General features: G+C 33.0%; 5 protein-coding genes across 7 annotated transcripts; 3 read left to right on the top strand and 2 right to left on the bottom strand.

Moving 5' to 3' along the window:
- Positions 1-2,506: 2,506 nt before the first annotated feature.
- Positions 2,507-6,003, top strand: LOC11430918 (uncharacterized). 2 transcript variants are annotated; one of them, XM_024784208.2, is made up of 2 exons: positions 2,507-2,802; positions 3,519-6,003. In XM_024784208.2, exon 2 carries the CDS (start codon positions 3,620-3,622, stop codon positions 5,696-5,698), a length of 2,079 nt encoding a protein of 692 aa, XP_024639976.1. In that variant the 5' UTR covers positions 2,507-2,802; positions 3,519-3,619; the 3' UTR covers positions 5,699-6,003. The 2 variants fall into 2 exon arrangements, with proteins under 2 accessions (XP_024639976.1, XP_003617938.1); XM_003617890.4 differs by having other exon boundaries at positions 2,508-2,802; positions 3,516-6,003.
- A 3,267-nt stretch (positions 6,004-9,270) lies between these two features.
- Positions 9,271-11,504, top strand: LOC11430919 (putative carboxypeptidase C). 2 transcript variants are annotated; one of them, XM_003617891.4, is made up of 2 exons: positions 9,271-9,414; positions 9,926-11,504. In XM_003617891.4, exon 2 carries the CDS (start codon positions 9,973-9,975, stop codon positions 11,338-11,340), a length of 1,368 nt encoding a protein of 455 aa, XP_003617939.1. In that variant the 5' UTR covers positions 9,271-9,414; positions 9,926-9,972; the 3' UTR covers positions 11,341-11,504. The 2 variants fall into 2 exon arrangements, with proteins under 2 accessions (XP_003617939.1, XP_024639074.1); XM_024783306.2 differs by having other exon boundaries at positions 9,312-9,414; positions 9,911-11,504.
- Positions 11,505-17,243: 5,739 nt separating this feature from the next.
- On the top strand, positions 17,244-17,576 carry LOC112422202 (heat shock cognate 70 kDa protein 1-like). The gene has a single exon (XM_024785061.1). The coding sequence runs from the start codon at positions 17,244-17,246 to the stop codon at positions 17,574-17,576; it is 333 nt and encodes a 110-aa protein (XP_024640829.1).
- Positions 17,577-18,592: 1,016 nt separating this feature from the next.
- LOC11430222 (40S ribosomal protein S26-3) lies at positions 18,593-21,171 on the bottom strand. Its single transcript, XM_003617893.4, has 5 exons — positions 21,016-21,171; positions 20,841-20,933; positions 20,666-20,750; positions 20,059-20,192; positions 18,593-18,897 (listed from the first exon to the last, which is right to left on the bottom strand). Exons 1-5 carry the CDS (start codon positions 21,016-21,018, stop codon positions 18,820-18,822), a joined length of 393 nt encoding a protein of 130 aa, XP_003617941.2. The 5' UTR covers positions 21,019-21,171; the 3' UTR covers positions 18,593-18,819.
- Positions 21,172-23,395: 2,224 nt separating this feature from the next.
- On the bottom strand, positions 23,396-25,300 carry LOC11419639 (F-box/kelch-repeat protein At3g23880). The gene is made up of 2 exons (XM_003617894.3): positions 25,177-25,300; positions 23,396-24,609 (listed from the first exon to the last, which is right to left on the bottom strand). Exons 1-2 carry the CDS (start codon positions 25,298-25,300, stop codon positions 23,396-23,398), a joined length of 1,338 nt encoding a protein of 445 aa, XP_003617942.3.
- Positions 25,301-26,052: the final 752 nt, after the last annotated feature.

Here is a 26,052-nt window from a genome sequence, read left to right on the forward strand (position 1 = left end):
TGGCGCATTTTCCTGGCTTTTAGAATGTTGATCCCAACACCGACTATATGGAAAACTATCTGGTTGCGGCGAGGTGGAAGCTACAAAAGGGTCATGGAGAAGGGGTGACGTATCACTCATTGCTTGATCGTATTCAGTTTGATAACGCATGCTGGAGGCCGTACGAAGAGCACATGGAGATCCAGGATTTTGAGGAGGTTTTCTGGTATTCAGGCTGGATTATGTGCGGTGTTCATAGGGTGTACCGTCACTTGCCCGAGAGGGTTTTGAGGCAGTACGAATATGTCCAGAGCGTCCCTAGACATCCGACGGATGTTGTAGAGCTGCCACCACCTCAGATTGTGCAGGCATTTGTCGACTTCCGCACTCACACGCTTACAGCGACCGATTGGGGTGAGCAGGCACAAGAGCAGATATGATAGATGGTGGATGGCTATGTGTTATGGTACACTAAAGTGTTTCACCCTCAGATTTTGCCACCTCTTCCAGGAGATCTTCCGAGACCAGCAAATGAAGAGCAGATCATTGTAGAGCAGTGGAAGCGGTACGAGGCGAGAAGCTCTCCTGACACAAATGACATGGTTAGTGTCGCTGTTGCCTACGCTGATGCGCAAATAGGTCAGGAGGAGGTCATGAGCCCTCAACAGTGGTTTCAGGCCATGACCCATGTTAAGGAGCAGATCGCGCCGATTTTGACCAGGAGGCGAGGTCGAGGAGGAGGCACCAGCAGCATCAACAGGACTAAGAGTAGTAGTATTTTATGTTTAGGATAGATTTTTAGGACTTGGTGTATATTTTCATGACATTTTGTTCGTTTCGTTGTATTTTCATGACATTTGTTACTTTGTTTGTATTTCGATAACATTTTTTTTATGACAATTGTTCGTTTCCGTATCATATTTTCAATTTCAATTATGTTGGTAATTTTCTTTGATTGACTTTATGAGTTGGCATTGAAATAATGTGTTTACAATGTGTAAAAACACATGTAACAGGTTCTGCCTCAAGAGGTTTTGTCATTTTATGGCTTCGGGACGCCTCGACAGTTAACTACCGAGGAAAAATGAAACCGGTGGCAGTTAACTACCAAAGTTTTCCTCGGCAGTTAACTGCAGCCGAATTTTTAATTTCTCGACAGTTAGCTACCTAAGGGGCAAAAACGTATTTTACTCATGTGTATCAGTCTAACCAAATGTGTCAACATCAATTCTCTTTTGTCACTGTTCAATTGGACTTCAACCCTTCTGAAGAAATGAGTTTTTATACCGAAACTTCAAGTTTGACAACTTTCAAACCACCAAAAATGAAAATGAAGCTATGTTATTATGTTATGGCATAAAAATATAACGTATTGAAAAGTATCTTCAAATTGACGAAAATGAGTTATCTCCGAATGACTTATTTGGGGGTAAAATGGTAGGCTTTGTTTAATTCAATCTTCATACATAGATATCCATTTATGACAACATAAATACATTGTATTTAATACTAACCAATATGTCCATCTAAAACCGTTAGAATTAACACCACAAAAAAGAAAAACCATCCGATATTAGTATTGGTTTTTTCCTTAAAAAAAAAAGCTACATCTTTTTAGTACTAACAATTATATGTAGTACAAAAAAAAAAAAATGTATGTATGTATTCTAATAGGCCAATGATATATCCATTTGGAAATCCATGTATATACATGTCTTCTACAACTAAAACAAAAGTTTGTAAGTTCTATTTATTAGAAAAAAATAAAAAGAAACAGTTGATAGAACATGGAAGATACTTGTACCAAAAAAAAAAAAGAACATGGAAGATACTTGCCTTAAAGAAGACACATAAGATGCTTTTTTTAAGGTAGGAAAGGAAACGTAGAAGATAATAGAAATATCTCTCAATTCTTTAAAAATATAGAAATATCTCTCAAGGTGAGATTTATAGCATATTCTTTGGTTTTTTATATGAAAAAGAAGTTTGTAAAAAAAAAAAATCTGATATCTTATTGATAAAATCATTATAATTATTAGACTTTGCGATCGAAGTTCCAACCAATTTATACTTTTATTTTTGTAATAAGACTAAAATTATTATATCAACTATGCTTTTTTGGTGGTGGTCGGGTTTTCCAACCTCAGACCTTACATATATTATGCATAGTCCTTACCAACTGAGTCAACCGTATTTGTACAAGAGGATGAAATATCATTATTTTATTCTAATTTCAACCCAAATAAAAAAAAAATAGTCTAACTAAAATTCACTAACAATATTGCTATCACTAATTTTTCTCCAAACCATTATCCAACTTAGCACCAACTACAAAATTACTTTCTCTAACTTCTAACTTCTAACTTCCACCAAAAACATAAATAAAATTATAAATCTATGCTTCAACCAAAAAAAGTAAAACACAAAACAAATGAATTTTTTAAAAGAAAGAAAAAAGGTGAATTTGAAATTTCAATTACACACCAACGGCGCACGTTAGCTTATTCCAACAACCTCAGTAAAATTCATTTCAAACCAAAGTAAACGCTGTTATAACATTTTATTTCCAATATTCGATTTTTAATGTTTTTTTTTTCTTACCTTGTCTTTCTAATCCTCGGCGATTGTCTTGTCGGAAATTTTCCACTTTTCTTCCAAATCCGACCCACTTCACTTTGGATCCGACCCATTTTCCACTCTCACTCAATCTTCAACCTTTACCGAAAACCCATCTCAAATCTCATTGTGAAAAGTTAGATTCAGCTTAGTTTTTTGCTTCAGCTTCAAAGTACACGTGGCGATCTGGGTCTTCTTCAAATCTCAGTGAGTGTTGTGTTTTTTATGTTTTTTGAATTTTGAATTTTTTTGTTAGCGCTTATTTTTACTGAATCTGGGTGGGGTTTTGTTTTGTATAATAATAAATCACGAGTATAAATTTTGGAGCTTTTTTATATGGGTTTTCGATTTTTGTTTTGTTTGTTTGTTAAATCTAGCTAAATTAGTTGTTGACAAAAAAAAAAAGTTTTTTTTATCAGATTTAGTTTTTTTTTTTTTTTTTTTTTGTATCTAAAAATGATGAATTTTGAGATAGTAGTAGTTGATTTTGAATTTGGAAAGTGGTTGGCTAGTTATGAGATTTAGGAAATAGATGGAAAAGAAAGTGAAACTTTGTGATTTACTGATTTTATATGGAAGATAGAAAATTGGGTTTCAACTTTGAATCAACTTAATGCCTTGATCTGTTCATTTTAATCCACAATTTGGATTTGTTTATATGCATGTTTGGAGTTTGGAATCACGGTGAGTTCGACAAAATCATGTTGGCACCCTGATTTCTTCGAAGCTCAAATGTGTAGTTTTTGTGAGTTCACGGTAGCTCAATGTGATTCGGCCAAACTCGCTATGAGTCCAAACATGTAATGTGTCACTTTATTTTGGTGACAAGATTTGTGAATTAGTGTTTCTGATGAGAGTTTTGTTAGATTCAAAAGTAAAATTTCTCACTTTTTTTGTTTTGTTTCATTTTAATATTGTAGAAGACATGGAAATGAGGTGGGGTATATGATATTGGAAACGATGTTGGGTTGGTCATAGCTTCTTTTTCAAGAGCTGTTCAGTTTTGAAGTGATCTGGTTCCTACATGGAAGCAAATAAAGAGGAAGCACTTAAGGCAATTGAGAATGCCGAGAAGAGATTTTCTCAAAGAGATTTTGCAGGAGCGAAAAACTATGCTTTGAAGGCTAAAGAGCTTTGTCCTGAGTTGGAGGGTATATCTCAAATGGTGTCAACATTTGATGTTCATATTGCTTCTGAGTTCAGACATAATGGCGAAGTAGATTATTATTCGGTTCTCGGACTAAAACCTACTGCGGATAAAGAGGCTGTCAAAAGACAGTATAAGAAGTTGGCAGTGTTGCTTCATCCAGATAAGAACAAATGTGTTGGAGCTGATGGTGCATTTAAGCTTGTTTCTGAGGCGTGGACTTGGCTCGACAATTCCATGCGCAGTTCTTACAATCTCAAGAGAAAATATTCTTCTTTTCATGCTCCAGGTTATAACAAATGTTCCAATTTGCCGGCCTCACGTAGTAAACTTGACACCTTTTGGACAATCTGTACCGCTTGTAAGGTCCAGTATGAATATCTGCGCAAGTATGTGAATAAAAAGCTCTCTTGCAAGAACTGTCGTGGCACTTTTGTTGCTGTAGAAACTGGGGCAGCCCCAGCAAATGGTTCGTTTCCTTATAGTCCTTTGCCATATGTGCCAGGAAATGGTTATGGAAATCATTCATTTGACGGGGTTACGTATGTTCCAACTAATGCTGCCTATTTTAATGGGAATGGGGTCACAGGATACCATTCTGGACACGGTTACGATTATGTTTCAAATGTTTCGTTTCAGCTGGGATCTGCAGGACTTATCCATCAAAATGGATCGGCGACTACCTTACCTGCTGATTCTGTTTATCGGGTCAATGGAAATGCGAAGAGGGGAAGACCAAAGGTCAAATCAGGAGCCAATGGAAGGCCTCCAATGGCAGAGACTGTCGTTAATATAAACTCACATGTATTGTTCTCCTGTAATAAACCACAGGAAGTTATGCCAGATAGACCTTACAAGAAACGTAAAGTTACGGTGGGAGCCAGTTTCAGAAATGGTTATGATGCAAAAGGGTCAAAATGTGCTTTAGAAGCAGTAGTGCCGAAAGGAAATGACAACATTGGACCAGGCCAGAAGGTTGTCGTCAAAAATGAAGTTCAAACCAAACACTGTTTCATGCCACCTGCATTTGACGCGAGAAAATTATTGATCGAGAAGGCCAGGACAGTTATTAGGAAGAAACTGGAAGAGATAAAGTTATCATCTGAAGCTGCAACTCTGAAAGAAAAAGAAAAGGCACAAGTTGATGTGTGTCAAGTCAAAAGAGAGACATGTAGGAAAGCATCTTTGAATGTTTCAGGTCTTCAATTGGAGCCACACGGGAAAGCTGGTCCGATCTCAATAACTGTCCCAGATTCTGACTTTCACGACTTCGATAAAGATAGGACAGAGGAATGTTTCAAGCCAAAGCAAATATGGGCCTTATATGATGAAGAAGACGGAATGCCGCGATTGTATTGTCTGATCCGCGAGGTTATATCTGTTAATCCATTTAAGATTCATATCAGTTACCTGAGTTCCAAAACAGATAGCGAATTTGGCTCAGTAAACTGGCTTGAATCAGGTTTTACCAAATCTTGCGGAAATTTCAGGGCTTGGACTTCAGATATTGTTGACCAAGTTAACGTATTTTCCCATGTCCTTGGCCGCGAGAAAGCTGGTCGAGGTGGTTGTGTTCGTATTTATCCGAGAAGTGGAGATATTTGGGCTGTTTATCGAAACTGGTCACCCGATTGGAACCAATCTACACCGGACAACGTAAGGCATGAATATGACATGGTAGAGGTGCTGTATGATTACTCTGAGGACCTTGGTGTATGTGTTACTCCACTTATTAAGTTAGCAGGATTCAAAACAGTATACAAAAGGAATCCAGACCAAGGTGCTGAAAAATGGATACCAAGAAGAGAAATGGTACGACTTTCGCACCAAGTTCCATCTTGGTTGCTGAAAGGGGAGGAAACTAATTTGCCTGATCGGTGTTTTGACCTTGATCCGGCTGCAACTCCAGACGGTCTTCTTCATACAGCTGCTGCTATGGAAGCAAAGGCTTTGTAGGTTATAAATTGATGAAACAATTATTTGGATTGCAATTTTAGCATTCATGATATTTTAGATTTAACAGTACACTTGGTTACATACCAATGTGATGTGAGATTAACAGAAAATGTTTTAGGAGGGTGATATTTTGATTTGTAACATTTATCTTAGACTTTAAGATCTAATGATTGCTTGTTGCCATGCTAGGTGTAACACTTATTGTAAGACTTCAGGACACATTGGCATTGTAACTGCATTTCTGACCAGTATTTACTGGTAAAGAATTGATTCAATCGAAGGCTGAAACCAATTTTAAATCTAAAGAGAGTAAACCTAACTGGAAAAAACGTTTATTTGAATTGAGATTAACTCGTATCTCTTTAATGTATGTGTGTAAAAGCTGAAGCATGTTATTATAGTCTTAGAGTTACCACACCAGTTTCTCTTTATTTTAAGTTACATTTGTAAAGTATGATATTTTCAACTTCTCTTAATTATAAATAGTCATCTCCTTTTAGAATAATAATATTAAATGTAGATAGATTAGTTGAAATTTGCCTATATTTGATTCTAACAATTTATGTATTTTTTATTTATAATTGAGTAAGGAGTAGCCTATGCTAGGGTTGTTCGCGGTGTGGTTTGCTTCGGTTTTGAGCAAAAAAGTCATCTAAACCGCGAGATAAAAAAGCATGCGGTTTGGTTTGGTTCGGTTGATTTTTAAGAAGTCATCCAAACCAAACCAATGCGGTTTGGATTGGTTCGGTTTGTGCGGTTTATCGCGAGATAAAAAAATATTACATTAACTCTAATATTGCCAACTTGTTACAAAATAAACATAGAACATTTTATTTTGATGTTTATATGATAAAATATTAGGTAAAACTTATATCAAAATAGGTAAAATTAAGAAGAAATATAAGCATGAAATAAATTATTGAGAAGTAAAGGAAACAAATTCATCACTGGAAATGAATATTGAAAGAGATGGAAAAGAATTAAAATCAAGCCTTATGGTGCAACAATGAACAAGTTGAATCAAATTAGATTATTCTTGAGCTATGTTATTGGGCTATTACATATTTAAGTAATATTCATTATTCTTGCTAGGGGTGGGCAAAATTAACCAATAACCAAACCGAATCGTTTAACCTAACCGAACCATATCAAAATTAACTGAACCATTTCACAGATTTTTGAACTGAACCATTATTTTGATAACAGTTAATTAACCGAACCGAACCATTAATAACCATAATTATCCAAACTGAACCGAACCGAACCATAACCATATAACACAGTTACACAACAACTTATTTTTCAGAGAACCAAATGAATCTGAGTTATATTAATTTTGGTATATGACTTTAATCAGCGTGATCAATTTAAATTGATCCAGTTTTTCAAAATGTTTCATTGATGCCTACGAAAATAACATGAGAGGATAATCAAGTGGTTAACAGTTTTATTACACTAAACGAAGATGAGAATTGTGTACCTATAATATGAATGAATTTAAATTTCTATCAAATAAATTAATGAGTTTGAATAAAAAAAAAACTTCACATTTCATTAAAATGAGAACGTTTTTTTTTTTTTTTTTTTAAGAAACAATGAGAACGTTTGTTATTTGTTTTTAATACAATTTTAAGCTACATTGTCTTGAAAAAATAAATTTACTCTATAAATTTCAAATGGATAGAAAAAGTTGAAGTTTTTAAAAAAATTTGGTTTTGGTTCGGTTCGGTTAATATGCAAGCAAACGGTTAACCGAACCATAACTTTGGTTCAGTTCGGTTCGGTTAATATGGTTAACCGAACCATGCCTACCCCTAATTCTTGTGGTTTGGTTCGGTTGTTGAGATGCAAACCGCAAACCGAACCGAACCGCGCGGTTTAGTGCAAAAGTCATCTGAATTCATCCGAACCAAGTGCAATTTTTTGCGGTTTCGATTTGGATTGGTTTGGTTTACGGTTTTTTTATTGGGTTGGTTCAGTTTTGAACACCCCTAGCCTATGCCATGAGGATATATACGTGGTTCATGGTAAGTCATGGTTGTTTTCAATCTCCAACTTTAGAAGAAGTAGAAGCAGCAGGGTTTTTAACTTGGCATTAATGATTAAACTCACATTTTCAGTTTTAGTTGGTTGACAAATCTTTTCGCATACTACTTACTCTAACAACTGAAAAGGTCTTTGTAAAAAAGACATATGAGTAAATAAGCAATTATCTCCGAAATTGTAAGTTTCGTCAATTACCCATTGATATTAACAAAATTTCAATTATTCATTGACAAACGTTAATCAATTTACCCTCTCCGTCAAATTCTTCTGTTAGTCAACATGACATTTTACAAATACCTCCATGAAGTTTTGCACTTATGTGCAAAATACGAGTTCGGGTATACTCCATTTAGGGTTTGGATGCAAGACATTTGGCAAAAAAATATCTAACGGTTGAGATTTTAAATTAAAAAACAAATATTTGTTTAATAAAAATACATAATAATAACAAACAAATCATGTTCCATTCTTCTCTCATATCGCAACAACCTTTTATTGTTTTTTAATTTAAAATCTCAACCGTTAGATGTTTTTTTGTCACATGTCTTGCATCCAAACCCTAAATGGAGTAAATGGAACTCACAATATACCCCTTGAACTTGAAAATTTATATTATTTTTTTTGCTTATATTTGACTCAAAAAATATTAAAAACAAACAATTAACAGTTACCTTTAATATTTAAGTTATTTAAGATGCATTATCTAGATTATCTTTGTAGAAATTGGTAATAGAAATACAAAAGGAATAATTTACATTTATTGATGATACATAGAAATATCTTGACTCAAATGAGAGATACAAAGAAAGAAAAGTGAAAATAGTTCAACACCTTTTCAAAGAGAATTGAATTTAAAGTTAGGCAAGTCTAACTTATTTCTTATGTATTTTAGGTTAATATTATCAGGAAGAAAAGAAACCAAACAAAAGAAGAAAATGTTTTCCTAAAAAATAATGCTAAGACAATGTTAGATAACCTATCCTTAAAATTAATTGATAAACATTAAGAAAACATTCGACAAATATTAATAAACACAAAAAATTACAGGACAAGTATTTATCATTGTTTTTTTTATGAGGCTTTACCAGTGATAATTATATGAAAAAACAGGACAAATATTTGTCAATATTAAACACATAACATATTTTTAAGGATATAAACTTTTCGTTTTAGTCATTCTAAAAAAGATACCAACTTTTCGTTTTAGTCCTTCTAAAATTTTCCTTCAACTTTTAATCCCTATAAAATTTTAGATCATTACTGATGGTTCCTATTTTTAAGTAAATTTTTGTATTTTTTTTAATGCAATTGTGCAGACATGTATAAAACGTTGTAAAAATCACTAAAAAAAAATTAGAATTTTTTAAGAAAACATAAATTATATATGAATTTTTTACCACCAAAAATATAAAAAATTATATTTAATTCAAGATTTGGCAAAAATTTCTAAATTTTATTTGGGAGAGATCCTTATATTATTATAAATTTTTTAAGAAAAAAAAACATATTTGATCCAAAAAAAAAATAACATAAATGATTTGGAGGATGGATAACATATATGACAAAAGTCCACAGTATAGTGAATGTATACTGCTGCTGTTGGAAACTGAAGCAAGGGGAAATACAACACACAGTGTTTGGAACTTTGGAAGACACGGATATAAGATAAGGTAAATTTAAAACATAATAGTTTTTTGTTTATACAATTTTCGTTTATGGAAGACCATGATTAATGATTGACAACACCCTGTAGTAGAAACATTTTGATTTTTAGCTTTTTTTTTTCTTTCTCTTGTACAAGATCAACAACACTTTGGATAAATTTGAGAATTTCTCCTTGCCATAAAATGTTTTTGTTCATATTTATACTTGTTCTTATAAAGTGAAGTTGATTTGGTTGATAGAACGTAGAAGGAATCACTATGATGGAATAATAAACAAATTTGAAGTCTATTTTGTTTTTGGAAAGTAAAAGTATCCGGCCCTTCGAGTTCATTTGTGTGTGTTGTATCTAGAAATGTGTGTTGTTAACAACTCCTCCTCTCTTAACAGTATCATTGTGTTAATTCACATATCACAATAGCATAGTTGAGTTCTCTTCCTTTTATTCTCATTTATCGTTGGTGTGTGTGTGGATAGTATCTAATTCTAATTAATTAAACTTAGATGTGTTTTGTTTAGATTAAATTGCATTTAGTGGAGTGAATTGATGACTTATAGATTAGACGATGAAGAAGGAAGATTCAACCACCCTGTTCATCAGTAAACTCATTTTCTTCTCCTTCTTACAGTTTCTCACCTCTTTCTCAGTCTCATATTCTTCAACTTTCCCATATGAAGCACTTCCCACAAAATCAGGTTACCTACCAATAAGTCCAACCTCCACTTCCTCCATTTTCTACACATTCTATGAAGCACAGAACTCCACTTCACCTCTCTCACAAACTCCACTTCTCATTTGGCTTCAAGGTGGTCCTGGCTGCTCCTCCATGGTCGGCAACTTCTATGAACTTGGACCTTATCTTGTCACCAATTCACTCACCCTTCAACCCAACCCTGGTGCTTGGAATAGAATCTTTGGCCTTGTTTTTCTTGATAATCCCATTGGAACTGGCTTCAGTGTAGCTTCAACACCGCAAGAGATTCCAGCTGATCAAACTGCGGTCGCAGAACATCTTTTTGCTGCTATAACAAGGTTTGTTCAACTTGATCCTGTTTTCAAACATCGTCCTATTTATATTACCGGTGAAAGCTATGCTGGAAAGTATATTCCTGCAATAGGATACTATATTTTGGAGAAGAATACTAAGTTGAAAAACACTGAAAGAGTGAATTTAGCTGGTGTGGCAATTGGTAATGGACTAACAGACCCTGTCACTCAAATGGTTACTCATGCTGATAATGCTTATTATGCTGGATTGATCAATCAGAGGCAGAAGAATGAGCTGGAAAAACTTCAACTTGAAGCTGTTGAGTTAGTAGAGAGAAGGAATTGGAGTGAAGCAACTGATGCGAGAAGCCGTGTTTTGGATCTGTTGCAAAACATGACAGGGTTTGCTACTTTGTATGATTATTCGCGGAAAGTTCCTTATGAAGATTGGATGGTTGCTCAGTTCTTGAATATCGCCGAGGTGAAGAAGGCCTTAGGGGTGAATGTTGATGAATCATTTGTTTATGAGAAATGTAGTAAAATTGTTTGGGCTGCATTGCATGCTGATTTAATGAAAAGTGTAAAGTATATGGTAGGGAAGTTGTTGAAGGAGAAGATGAGGGTGTTGTTGTATCAAGGTCAGCGCGATTTGAGGGTCGGTGTTGTTCAAGTAGAGGCTTGGGTGAAGACTATGAAGTGGGAATGGATTGAGGATTTTGTGAATGCCGAGAGGAAGATTTGGAAGGTAAATGGAGAGGTAGCTGGTTATGTACAAAAATGGAAGTCACTTACAAATGTTGTGGTTTTGGGGGGTGGTCATCTTTTGCCTGCTGATCAACCTTTGAATTCTCAAGCTATGATAGAAGATTGGGTTTTGGAAAAGGGTTTGTTTGGAAGTGTGTCTGATCGAAATGATGTATCGAGAAATTCTGTGTATGATGGATGATGATTTCTAACTATTTGTCATTCAACTTGACCTTGATGTTATTTTCTTCATCTACAAGACATGAATTTCTAAATTCTAATCAGTTATGTCTTGTAAGTTGTTTTAGTGTAATTTTCTTTATCGAAACTGCAATCAGCTTTAAATGCATATTTTACTTAAAATCAGGTATGAACATGTCATTTCTCAAACCCACAATTCTGAATCTATTTCATTTGCGAGGAACGATGTTTCTTGGTATTCAATTAAAGTTTAGATGATTCCTAATTTACATTACTGATGGAAGCAGTGTTTGAAGCACATTAAATCATCGTGGTACAATCATATTTCGTTAATATCATGTTTGTAAATTTAGCATTAGGTGATCAGCTTCTTAAAATTGTCCCCTCCCCTCCCCTCAATTTACCTTGAACCAAACGGACCCTTAGAGTTAATTTGAGAAATTAGAGGAGTTATATATATATATATATATATATATATATATATATATATATATATAGAAGAATGTCCACAACATGGAACCTTATTTTTCTTGATGATGAATTGTTGTTCAGTCATAAGCTCTCACGGTTCATTTACTCTATAAAAAGTAGGGGTGGCAAAATGGATGGATTGGATGGATATGGATTTAGATCTTAATCGATGGATCAAAAAAGGTCCATTAGTCCATTACAATTCACTATTCTTTTTTCTTAAAAAAAACCATCTAGTCCATCCAATTAGAATAAAGTCCATCCAATCCTACAGAACAAATTGTAGACTTATTTTTAGCTCATAGGTTAATGATTCTAACCAAGAACACCTTATAAGTGAATGAGCGGAGATGTGTATTTAAATTTGAAAGTAAATATTATGACTTTGTTTAAGAGGAAGATTATGTATTGTACATTGAGATTGAAGTAGTGGTGAGAACCGAGAACACCTTCAATAATGTATGATAATAATTTTGTAGAGAAAAAAATATACAATGAGTTGTTTTATAAAATTGTCCTTGATAAATGGTGTAGGAAAAATAAATTAAATGTATCATAATAATTTTGTAGAGAAAAACATATACTATGAGTTGTTTTATAAAATTGTCCTTGATAAATGGTGTAGAAAAAATAAATTAAATAATTGAAAGAAAAGAGATAATAAATATTTAAAGGTATAATAGGAAAAATGACATTAATAATTTCATTGGTATTGTAAAACGAGTTAATATAATTTGGGATATTTTTTTGTTTGTTTGTAAAATGACTTATAATTTGAGACGGAATTATATAAGAATTATCTATCTTTAGCAACTAACGAGTCCCACTATCAAAAGAAGTAATAAAATATGTTTAAATTGGTCCTATCTTTAAAAAAAAAAAATATATATGTTATTAACACTACCTTTTCACACGTGTACACATCATTCATTTATAATTTTTTAATAATAGTACATAATAAGCAATCAATCCCTCAAACCTAGCATCTCACACAAATTTCTTAAATTTAAACTTAGTAATCAACCATCAATAATTTTATATGATTACATTTTAATTTTTAAATATTAATTTTTTTTTTATTCTCACTTAATGTTGGAGGTCTTGCTCTAAGTGAGACTTGTGGTCTTATATTTTGAACATAATGGAATGTAGATAGATTGCTTATTCATTTGCAAATTGCAATCATTTTGTTGAATTGTTGAGTATTGAATTCTAATACTTATAACATTCAATTAATTTTGTTCATTGTCTATTGGTTCAATATCTGATTTATTGTTCCTGGATTTGTTATTTTGTATATTGGATTGATGTTACTTGCAATTCATACCATCATACAGAAATGAGCTCTTATGTCATTGAAGTGTCCCAGGAGATCATAAAAGGTAACAACACTACGGACTCATTTCACTTTAATTTCCCATGTCCTCGAGTATTATTTAAAGTATGGTCTTTGTTTTACTTTCAGCTGGGGATAAGGACTTCATTGGTGAGGATGAGCTCTTCTACTCTTCAGTGAGAGAAGTACAAAGTGTCAAAACCATTATCAGCAAGTGTTTTGTGCATACTTTCAAAGACTACCTTAATCTTTGTGATCTTCAGAATGTCGGCTATCTGGATTTCTATTGCCGATATAAATATGATCCTGACACCGGGACTATCTTTGTTCCCAATTCTACCACACAGAGAGTTGTTGCGTGAGTTTTTTTATTAGTTTATTTTTTACTAGTTTTGTTTTTGATTTGGAAAGCTTAATTATTTTGGTTTGTGTTTCTTTTTTAAGGCATTGTAAATGTGAGTTGCCTCGTAACCCGGATTACTTTATGATTCAATGTGAAGGGAGATGCAAAAAATGGTAAAACTAAATCTTTTGACAACTACTATCTATCTATTTTCTATACTACAACTTTTGTAATTGCAATAGAATTACTCTTTTTCTTTAATACAATTAATTTTTAATCACCCTTCTTGCAGGTACCATCCTCCTTGCTTAGAAATGACTGAGGAACAAGCACGGCTAATGAAGCCTTTTCTTTGCACTGCTGATTGTAGCTTAGAATAAGTTTATAAGCTAAGCATCGGTAACTCATAGTTTTGTTCACTTATATGTAATATTAATAATGTTTTGCTGTCAAATCAAGACTTTGTGGTAAAGTTTATTAAGCGAAAAGCTAATATGGTGGTTCATACGCTTTAGTTTCTTTATTTTCTTTTTTAGTTTTAGCGTAATAATATAGTTTCTGAGCTTTCCGATTTCAATATTTTAGTACATTTTTCTCTGTATGTGGTTTTAGTTTAATAGAAAAAAAGTGCGAAGGTTTCTTTTTTATTTAAATAATAACTGCTAATCCTTTCAAATCACTTCCATCGTGTTCGTATTTCACTTCTATTTATTTTAGCTTAGTTGCAGTTTCGATCCCCCTCTATTTTCACCATTTTGTAGAATTGGTCCCTGTATTTTAAAATTCGACAGTTCTGATCTCCCTAACACATATTTTGTCTAAAATATGATGATACCATTAATTTAATGAGTATAGTCTATAGTATTTTTTTTTATACATTTATTTTTCTTATAGACTTCTCTCAAACAATTGTGATACTAAGTGAATGTTGATTTCAACAAAATTGAGGTGAAAAATAACGACAAACGCAAAAACAATACCATTTTTTGGAGTGAGTATTTGAGCTTTTAATTTTTTTGAGGGAAACACATCCGGATGTGAGAACCAAACACATTAGTGCATCTTTTTTTTTATGATGGTCGGGTTCGAACCTTATACCTGGCATATATTATGTGTTGTATATACAAACTGAGATAAGTTTACGAAGACAAACACATTAGTGCAATCTACTATACCATTTTCGATTCTAATAAAAATATAAAAATAAATAAAGCATTGCAACCGTGAAAATATCAATCTAGTTTATAACTATTTTACATGTTTATATTTTGTATGACAATTACCACAATTTTTTTTTTGTCAAATAGTTTAGTTGTTAGAATTCACATTTTTCAAGGTGAATAAGTGTAGTGTCCGGGGTTCGAACCCCGACCCTGCATATAACAATGCATGTCGTTGTCAACTGAGCTATGCTCACGGGGACACCTCAAATTATTCTTTATTGATAAGTATATGAAAAAAGTTACATCACATCTTACTAATACTAATACTATCACTTTGATATGAAAAGCAATTTAAATGCATTTATATACAAAAAGGTAACTTATTAATAATAACAACACACATTTCAACAAGTTTAATACCCCCAACAAATTTTATTAATACGTGATTATTGTTAAGTGTTGTTATAAAAGATAAAAGGAGACGGATCGAGTAAGAAATATTGAATCAACGGCCATGAAGGGTCTTGTAACTTTGGTGTGCAAGTTTTGTCATTTGGAGTGTGTTTTTGTGGCCCTCGCCCATACAATGTCAATGCCATTTTCTCTCTACATTTTTGTTAATTTCTTTCATTTCCTCCTCATTTCTCATCAAACTCAAATGGCTAAAATATGATTTTGGTCCCTGCAAATATGTCTCGTTTTGGTTTTAGTCTCTGTAATTCTTTTTTTTTTTTTTTTTGGTCCCTACAAATATGTCTCGTTTTGATTTTGGTCTCTGACCCCACTTTACAGATGATTTGCACACGTGACACATGATAACTGAACTCATTTATTAGAAAAGTAGTCCCTCCAAAATCTTTTGATTTTTAAAAAGGTCCCGCAAAATATTTTACTTTTGAAAATAGTTCTTGGAGGGACTATTTTCAAAAACAAAATATTTTGCAGGGACCAAAAACAACAAAAAAAATTTAGAGAGACTAAAACCAAAACAAAATATATTTGCGGGGACCAAAACCATACTGTAGCCAACTCAAATCAATAAATCTCTCTTCCATCCAACTTCTCTCTTTCACTTTATCCTTTATGTAAGAACAAGATTTATGTTATGAGAGATCATGCCAACAAAAATATGAAGGACGTGCAGTGGGAATAGACCTTGGAACAACGTATTCGTGTGTTACTGTGTGGGAAGATGAACAAAATAGAGTTGAGATTATTCACAATGATCAAGGCAACAAAACAACACCTTCTTTTGTTGCTTTTACTCATCATGAAAGGTTGATTGGTGATGCTGCTAAGGATCAAACCGCCACCAACCCCCAAAACACTGTCTTTGGTACATTTCTAATCTTTTTTTTTTTTTGTAATAAAGTGTATTTAATGTTATCACTGCGTTATAGTTTCATTAAGCATTAAATTTTCTCACATTTATACAGAATTAAATTATTGTGCTGATAAATTATTTGATTTTGGGATTAGTTCTAGAGGTCTTTGTGGGATAATTATTCATGATTTCATTAGGTCGGATCTCTTTTGTGTGGTTTGTTTGTATGAGTTAGTGTATGCTTGGTATTAAAGTGAGTATATTAGATTCACGCGACCCATCGTAATTGTGCAGAAGCTACAATGTATGTATGTGTTTGGTATCACGATGAATGTGTCAAAATCACGGAAATCCACTATGCTTTTGCACAAATTACAAAATGTAACTTTTGGAAAATCACGGTGGATCGCCGTGATTGTGTCACATCCACCATCATACCAAACATATGCAAAGTATAGTTTTTGGAAAATCACGGCGGATCAATGTGATACCAAACATAAGCTTAATGGTGATGTCAACCTAATTGGGGTGAATTTGCCATTAGGCTGTCTCGTGCCTTTTGTTTGCTTAAAAAAAATGTTATTATTGTTTCATTGCATTGATATGCTAGTTGGACAATTGAATGGTCATATATAATTAGTAATTTGTGTTTTTTTTTTCAGATGCTAAGACCATCCACAATGTATTTGGGTGCTTAAATGGGTCCCGACCGTACACGTCATTCATTTTATAATTAACACGTAATAAGCACCCAATCTCTCCAACCCAGCACGTCAAAATAATTATTAACTGTATCCCAACAATAACTCTATATCATTATATTTTAACAATAATTTTTATACTTATTCTTAATTATATAATTTTAAAATATTGAAATAGTTTAATTATAAATTATTAAAAAAAAAACATTTTTATTTTATTTTTATTAATAATTCAAGAAAAAGTTAAAACTCAAATTCAACTATTTTTTTTAGGGAATCAAATTCAACTATTATTTACAACTATTATATAATTATTTTTTAATATCAAAATAATACAATAATTAAATATATAAAAAAAAATAGAATTAACTGTACATGTGGGACCTATGAATAATAAGAGAGTGAGGGTGCCTATAGAAGCACCCACTTTTATAAGCACCCTATTCATTGGTGTCGCAAAGAGGGTGCCTATTTACAATGGTGCTTAATAGGGGAAGGACCCCATTGTAAATGGTCTAAGAGGGTTAATTGGTAGGAAGTTTAATGATTATGTTGTTCAAAATGACATGAAGTTGTGGCCATTCAAGGTCATTTCCGGAATAAATGGCAAGCCCATGATTTATGTAACGTACGAGGGACAGGAGAAACACCTATGCGCCGAAGAAATCTCATCTATGATTCTAACAAAGATGCGCAAGATTGCAGAGGCATTTTTGGAAATGCCTGTCAAGAATGCAGTTGTTACTGTGCCGAAAGCCACAATAGATGCAGGTACTATTGCTGGTCTGAATGTTATGAAGATAATCAATGAACCCACTGCTGCTGCTGCTATTGCTTATGGATTGGACAAAAGAAATAAAGCATTGCAACCTCTTCCAAGTGAAGGCCACCTCTGGTAACACTCACCTCGAGGGAGACGACTTGGATAGTAGGATGGTGAAATACTTTGCAGAGTACTTTGATAGTAGGATGTTTACATTATCTGTATGTTTTAGCTCATAAGTTCTCTTAATTGGTTAATGAATCTAACCAAGTTTGCCTGCAAGGCATTACTTGAATGAGTGAAGATGTGTCAGTTTGTATCACCTTATAAGTAAATGAGTGAAGATGTGTCTTCAAATTTGAAAGTGGATATGACTTTGTTTAAGAGGGGGTGATGTAATATAAGGCAATGAAAGATGTTGTCTTCTATTTTTTAGTGAAGTATTTATCACTGGGGATTTTTATCGTGTTGTCCAACCAATTAAGAAACTAAACTTTCTATTTTTCATCAAAGGATCTTATTTCTACGTATAAAAAGGTTTGTTAGCAAAATAGGTTTGAGAGATTTGATTTGAATATAACTTGGACAGAAAATGTTAGGTGCAGAGTTGGAAAATTTGCCCAACAAAAGCAGGATTCCAGCATAACAAAATATATGACATTTATCTTTTCCACTAAACAGGATTTATATTACATTCAACTCTTATGTGCTTCATAGATGTCATAACGCTTGATCCATAGAAAAATACTTCTAAATACTATCAACAATAAGAAAAGAGCAGTACAACAAGGATTAAGAAGAATATGAAGCTTTAGGATTAGGAAAACTAGATCTAATCGATCAACCCCATCAATTATTGAAGTCCACATATACCATCCTTTTCTTGTCTCACAGGTAACCCCACGGTTCACTACAAACACTAATTATTCCAAAATAACAAAACATCAACCCGATCAGTCTTTCCAAAATAGAATAGAACATATGTTAACAAGAGAAGTTGTTGCTATTAAGAGAAAAGTTTACTGATCTAATAACTTTAATGAGCCAGCCATTACTCGTGTTTCCAAAATTTCTTAAGGCTTGAGTTTTTAAAACGAAAAAGCTAAACAGAAGGAAGGATTACTAATAGTCATGCCATTCACTTGATAAAGGTAATAGAAAATTGTGAGATTCATAATATAGTTGAAAGGCTAAGATTCACAATATATTAAAGAACAATTCATCAAAACCATAAAATATTAATGCCAAGAAAACTAAAGTACGCAAAAGAACAGTATCCTTTTGTCTACATGAATCCAAATTTTTTAAAAACAAGGAAAGGAAATTGGATTTGTGACATAACACTGATTCAAAACTACAAAAGCTCTTGAAATTTGCTTTTAGGTACGGACAGGAGCTCCTCCAGCTACAGCAGGGCGGGGCGCTTGACCAGGCTGACCCGGCCTTGGGGCATCATCCTTTAAAAAAGAAATAAACAAACTTGTTAAACCAACTAAAATAAACAGCAAAATATATAATTATAAAGAAACAGACTGATAAGCAATTTCACAGCCACCGAATCCAGACTTTCATTGAGATACAGAGATATGGATGGGTGTGATCAAGGGGGAGGGACTAAATCAGATATTGTTTGGTTGAGAGATGAGGAGAAATAAGCCTATCTTTATTTGGTTCCCAAAAAGGATATGGGAAATTAATCAAGGAGAAGAATAGCCTTTACATTTTGGTTTGCAATGAGGCTAGAATTTATTTAATAAAGGAAAAAAGGCTAATTTACTTTTCCTTGTAAACCGTGGCTCTCCTACAAAACCCCCAATGTAGGAGGGGAGCAGGAATTGAGTAGGGAAGGATTTTGCTCCCCCCACTCCAACCAAAGTACCAAACACACTATGTAAAGCAAACTAAAGTGAACTGACCACTGATATACACTCAGGCAACAATATCAATCTATAACAGAAAGTAAGGTTGATAAAAAATCAACTTTTTATTAGATAGATTTTTAGGAACAAGTTTAGGATTTAATAGATGGAGTATTAGGAAGTCATCCTATTCAAATAACATGTTTTCACATTCTAGATGACAGACTACATTGAAAAGGCAGGAAAGAGACTTACATCTACAATAATCTACAAAACAATGTGCAACTAACACGGTGATGTCAAATGTGGATCACGGAAAATAGTGTTTTCTTTCTAATTCTGGTATGATATAGTGCTATAGAACCACGATAACAGCAATCTGACAATATTTTATGTACTAAATAGCGGATGCAAACCAGTTCAATTTGTTCAAATTCTGCAATGCTATAGCACACAGCTCTTGCCACTATATGACAAATCTAATTCTAAACAACACAGCAGTGCAAAGGTGAAAGGTATATAAGCGAAACCAAAGTTTCAAGTGTCGGAAGTATTATTAAGCACACATTTTTATGGCTGAGAAATAAGAATGAAACATGCACAAGCACAAGCTGTGTTTTATTATACCAGAGTCTAATCTAAGTTATTCACATAATCACAAATAAAAGTCTCCATGCACAATTTCATAGGCAATTACATAACAGGCCTAGTTAGTAACAAAACATAAAAATTGAAAGAGGTGAAAAGATAGTTAATTACCCTGCGCCTAATGAAACGCTGTGGAGGGTCACGCTTCCTCCTATCAGTGCGAGATCTAACCCTCACAACATGAGAATGGATAGCACATGAAACACAGTACTGCATCTTCACATACAGCTTAGGAAGAGTGTACTCTACAAATCACATCCCAACAAAAAACAAAACATAATCAATTAAAGAATTAACATGCAAATAAATCACAATAAGCACTATAGGATTTGAAATCTATATAAGGCCTGTTTGAATTGGCTTATTTTTGAGCTTATGAAAAATAGCTTATGCAAATAAATAAGCTTTTATTTTAAATTCATGAACTTACAAAAAATTTATCTTCATATATCTTTTTTTTTTTTTTTTCATAAACTACTTAACAAACTTATGAATAGTACGTAAAAGCTTATTTATTCACATAAGCTGTTTTGCATAATCCAAAAATAAGTCAATCCAAATGGGCACAAAGAAACACAAACGCATATTTACATTTATTTAGGAAATTACACATGAATGAATCAAAATTAAAAGAAACCAAATCAATTAAAACTTAGATATAAATTAAAAAACACCAAATCAATTAAACAATTTAGTTAAAATTTAAAAAGAATCTTACGGTCATAGACACAAGCTTCTTGTACATCTCTAACTGCAGCTTGTTCAACAATGTTCCTAACAAGAAACCTCTTGATAGCCTTGTCCTATTCACAAACAAAAACAAAACATGTTCAATTTTTGATTCAATGATTCAAAATCAAACATGAATATAATAAAATAACAAAGTAACATACCTTGGGACAGCATTTACCACAGTTGGAGCAACGAATGAATTTGACATGGCCACGACCATGTTTGTTACGGCCTCCATTTCTGCGCTTAAATGTCTATAATTGAAAACAAAAATTAAGATCGGAGAAATGAATAGATCAGAGGAAATAGAAAGATTAACAAATAAAATTAACTAACCATTGTTGTTGAAGCTCTCCAAGGTTTTGCTGTCTTCTTCGCTCGTTCGCGGCAGCTAGGGTTATGAAGATTCAGTAACAACGAAATCTGCTTCTGTTTATTATATATGGTTGGGTCAAAACTCAAAAGCCCAAGCCCATAAACCTTTTCACTTTTTTTTTTTAAATCTGACCAAAATAAGTCTAAAATAATTTATTTTAGATTATACGATGGTGGTATATAATTTTCATCTGAATAAAAAAAAAAATAACAGTTCTTATTTTGATTTTAATATTCATGATTGTATTAATTTTTTGTTTATTATTTTTGTCCAGATTTTTAGTATAGTTCACTAAAAGAATATCTAGTGCTTAATAATACAAATAAAAAAAGACAATATAATGCGGTTGTTGATTAGCTAGTACGAGCAGCTATATATATGTTCCGTTCTCATGATTTCGATGATATATCTAATTGTTTTGAACAAACTATTGTTTTTTTTTTTTTTATAGATGATTTGGCAAAACCATTATAAACTCACACACATAAGTGGAGGTACCGGAATTTGAACCTCGATCATTACATCCGGCCTAACAATTTCGACATTTTGTCATTTGTGCTATGACTTGTGGATAACAAACTATTGTTAATAACATGATATAAGTTAGTTTTTCTACAAAAATGATTATACGAAAATTATGTTTGATTATACCAAAAATTGATTAATAATGGTATCTCTAAAATCATGTCTCATTATACCAAAATGATCATACATTATACAGTTGGTTGATTTTTTTTTTAATATTAGTTACAAAGTTTATTCATCATTTTCGCTCAACACCATAATACATGTGTTTTATTTTTTAGATTATTCGCTAGCATGTATGTTAATTGTCGTTCATATTTTTAAAAAGTTTGAATGCATCAAATTTATATAATTACCTTTTTTAATACAATGTTGATAACTTGCATCCTTTATTTGTTGTTGGAATCTTTTATGAGTTTCGAGATCAATGAAACTTACCAGATCACGAAGGAAATACTCACGGTGAGTTTTAACAAAACAATTAATCAATCACTTATGACAAATGGTTAGAGTATAACACCTTTTTTTCCTTATTAATTGTTATGGCGTAAGTCAAGATCTACATGATAAATTAATCAGGTTTTTTGCTTAATCGAGGGGAGGGGAGGGAAGGTAATGATTTTTATTTTGGTTTGCAAGGTGAGGGGCTGGATTCTAAAAAGGAAAATGGTTAATTTTCTTTTTAGGTCCTAATGTGCTTCATTTTATTGAGGAATACTTTTTGGGCTGATGCCACATATAAGATCAGATAAATCATTGCTCTCCTCTAAATCCCCAACAATTGAGGGAAGCAAGATTTTACTCCTCACCACTCCAGCCAAGCTAAAGTGAATTGGCCACTTTAATACACACTCAAATGCCATAATATTAATATCAAACTATAACAGTTATATGAACAAGTCTAGGATTTGGTAGAGGGAGAGTAATCGACATTAGACAGCCATCCTATACATCAAGAAGCCTTCACTTTCACATTTTGGATGACAGACTATAACATTGAAAAGGCATGAAATAAAATTACATCTACAATCTACAAAATAATGGTCAAATGCAGATCATGGAAAATAGTGTTTTGTTTCAAATTCTACCATGCTATAGTGCAACATTATTTGACAACACTGAATTGACACATCAGTGCAAAAGCTATATAAGAAAACAAGTTTCAAATGTCAAAATTATTACTCCCTCCGTCCCTATATATAACCCTTTTGCCAAAATTACGGAAATTAAGATAGTGGATATTTGTATTAAAGTTGTTTGTAATCACTATTGTTTTTACAATTTTATCCTTTAAGAAAGAAAGTTAGTTTATGTTTTCAACATGTTATTTATTGTTGATTGAAAAAAAAGATGTATAATAAATAGGGGCATGTATGTAAAGAAATAATTAATGTAGTTGGAAATAACAAATGGGTCTTATAAAAAGGGACAAAAAAAATTCTCAAAAGGATCTTATAATTAAGGACGGAGGGAATATTAATTAAGCTCTCGCATTTGTATAGCAATGTTCCAGGAATGGAACATGCGCAACCTATTTTTATTAGATTAGAGTCTAATCTTATTTCCATTATCACTAATGGCCTAATACAAATCTCCATATATTTTTAAGGGTAATTCAATGGCTAAACTAGTTCATAATAAAAAATATATTGAAGAGGTCACACTTCCTTCCTCCTATCAGTACGAGATCTGACCCTCGACATGAGAGTGGATAGCACATGAAACACAACATTGAATTTTCAGATACAACTTAGGAAGAGTGTATTCTACAAATCACATGCCAAGAAGAAAAAAAAACAAGAATATTTAACTACTTTATTCTTCTTGTTTGCTCGTCTTCTTAAGCTTGGTCATTGTCAGCTTGTCATTGGGGAGTGAAAGCAATGACTCTGTATACATAGCCAATCGAAATCCATGTGCATCTTCACAATAGGAGTTATGCTCTAGAAACTCCCCTTTGTCGTTATATTTCACCAATCCGGTACCACCATCTGTTCCAATAATATCACCATTTTTTGTATAGGATAAAGGGCAAAAGTAGGGAATGTCATCATAAATAGGAAGAACAAGAATCTTAGTCCAAGATGAATGCACTTTGTATTCTTTCATCACCCATATATCAACATTATCGTCCCTCAAAATCCATAGACTGAGAAATCCTCTAAATACCCAAAAACCACAACCTTTGGAATTATAATTAATATCAATTGGAAGAAGAATCTCTAGAAGTTTCCTTTCCGTTAAATGAAAGGCAACAATAACATGGTCATATATATCATGACGAAGAGCCAACCAGTGAATAGCCCCATTGAAGAACGACTCTACTTGTCGAACCAAGGAAGAGACATTAGTATAAAAAGGCAAATGGGTTGTACATGCAATTTCCTTCCACACAGTAGCTCTCAATAAGAAAAGCCACAAGTGAGATAGAACATCATCTGAGTATGGAATTTGATCACGGGAAATTGAAACCACTAAATAATCATTTGTTGAGTGATCATACCCAAAACCATATAAATTAAAAATATAATCAATAGGAGACAAAGGTATTTGTTTGTGATGTCCGATGGATGGATTCCATAGGTAGAAGCATGCACCACAATGCAAAAGTATAAACCCTCTACACGAACCTTTAATTCCAATATCGAAATAAGATTGTGGACACAAAAAATTATTGTTCATTGAAGCAGAAGCGTAAAGTGGTAGTTCTATATCTACAGATTGAGTTTTAGGAGGTGGAGTTAATATGAGCATAATTCTACGAGTATGTGTTGTAGAGGTGAGTTCCAAGTTAGAATTTGCAAACTCGGTATTATGAGAGATTAGAGAAAACCAAGACTTACAAACGCATTTGAAACGAATAAGAGAATTCACCGGTAACATTAGCCGTATTTGGATGATCAAATCATGAGGTAGAAACAATGGATTCTTCTTCTTCATGCGTACAGTTGTTTGTTCCGCTTGGTGTTGAGAAACACGTGAGACGGTTCTACCATTTAGCCCTTTATTTGTAGTTTTTGGCTTGCTAACTACATCCACCAAACATCATTTTTCACACCCCTTGCTATAATATATTTTGAAATGTATTATCACATAGCTGAGGGGCAATTTAGCACAGTGGTCGTAGGCAAGCAAACTTAAGGTCTTTTATTCATAGTAATAATAGCAATACTAGGAGAAATTACATCAAAAGTACTTCCTGAAGCATGGGATAAGGCTGCTCATGTGAGAGCATGAGCGCTACCGTTTATTTATTTTTTTTGGTTACCGGGTTAATAAAACGGAAAGAGACCAACAGAAACAAACGAGAAAAAAAGTGTTGTTCAATTTTGTTCAATAACAAAAGGAGCTATGCAAAAAATTAATTCCACTTGAAGATGAATACATACCAAGAAATATGCACTATAGTAAGAGCCTTGTTTTTCATCGTCACTTAGATTTTCCACATTCAGAATCAAAAGTGATCATAGAAATCATCAACTGATAGCATATACTGTTACATATAATACACAATACCTCAATACATGGCTTCATAGTTAAAATGAATTGGAAGTTGCAAAACATTGATCTGATATAAATGCACCTTTTCTTCAAACTTTCACTCAATTTGAGATAATGACATCGACGAAGAATGGTTAGTAAACCAATATCAGTAAGCTTGTGTCCATTGATATCAAGATGGCACAGACCAGACATCATTTCAGCGATAACAAACGCCATATCCTTACAACTATAAAAATCCGTAATTGCCCAAGTGACTTCAAAAGAGGGCAACATTGTCCAATGGCTTCAAGAGAGGACTTAGTTAGGTTGCAATGTGAAATGTCAAGCTTGTCTAATTTCCGAAGCTTTCTCGCAGCTTCACTAGAAAATCCTTCATCCGTAATTGATTCGCAATTTACAAACCGCATGCAACGTAGGTGACTACCGCATGCAATGTATTAAATGAACCTGAAAAAAGAATCTTCTCTTATATTTAGGATCTTATCATTCCGTCTAATTCTATGCACAAGCGTGCTTAAGCAATTAACTTAGTAATTCCCTTTTGGAGTAATTATTTCTTATACACTCATAGTTTCAATGCCTAGTGATGCATCCATCTTTAAGAGAGTGCACATGTAAAACTAACATAAAAGATTAACAAGTCCTTATTGTACAAGCTCTGGCTTACTAGTATATATCATGGGATTTTGATGCCAAACTAACATAAAACATTGGTTGTGCTGTGAGAGTTTAACTTTTAAAATGCTGCCAACTACTTTTCAGGTTTTGAAGTGTGAACCATATTCTCCAGTTGACTAATCAATAGAGTAAAACTTAGGAGTTTATTTTATATATATTAGTTTATATATCAGCTAATACAAGCAATAAATTGGTGATTACTGCATAATTGTGACAGAAAATACAAATTTTACTGCTAATTCTTATCCAATTGAGAACAGGCTCATAATTGATTACTAGTATTTATCAGT

This window comes from Medicago truncatula, chromosome 5, assembly GCF_003473485.1.
Source record: "Medicago truncatula cultivar Jemalong A17 chromosome 5, MtrunA17r5.0-ANR, whole genome shotgun sequence".
Lineage (NCBI taxonomy): Eukaryota > Viridiplantae > Streptophyta > Magnoliopsida > Fabales > Fabaceae > Medicago > Medicago truncatula.

Bases quoted from the DNA above. Each gene is read 5' to 3' on its own strand.
- LOC11430918 (XM_024784208.2), top strand. From the start codon at position 3,620: ATGGAAGCAAATAAAGAGGAAGCACTTAAGGCAATTGAGAATGCCGAG.
- LOC11430919 (XM_003617891.4), top strand. From the start codon at position 9,973: ATGAAGAAGGAAGATTCAACCACCCTGTTCATCAGTAAACTCATTTTC.
- LOC112422202 (XM_024785061.1), top strand. From the start codon at position 17,244: ATGAAGTTGTGGCCATTCAAGGTCATTTCCGGAATAAATGGCAAGCCC.
- LOC11430222 (XM_003617893.4), bottom strand. The intron at 20,751-20,840 runs GTATGTTACTTT...GTTTGTGAATAG, and splicing joins GTGGTAAATGCTGTCCCAAG to GACAAGGCTATCAAGAGGTT. The intron at 18,898-20,058 runs GTAATTAACTAT...TCTTTTTTAAAG, and splicing joins AGCGTTTCATTAGGCGCAGG to GATGATGCCCCAAGGCCGGG.
- LOC11419639 (XM_003617894.3), bottom strand. From the start codon at position 25,300: ATGGCGTTTGTTATCGCTGAAATGATGTCTGGTCTGTGCCATCTTGAT. The intron at 24,610-25,176 runs GTTTGAAGAAAA...TGGTGGATGTAG, and splicing joins TTATCTCAAATTGAGTGAAA to TTAGCAAGCCAAAAACTACA.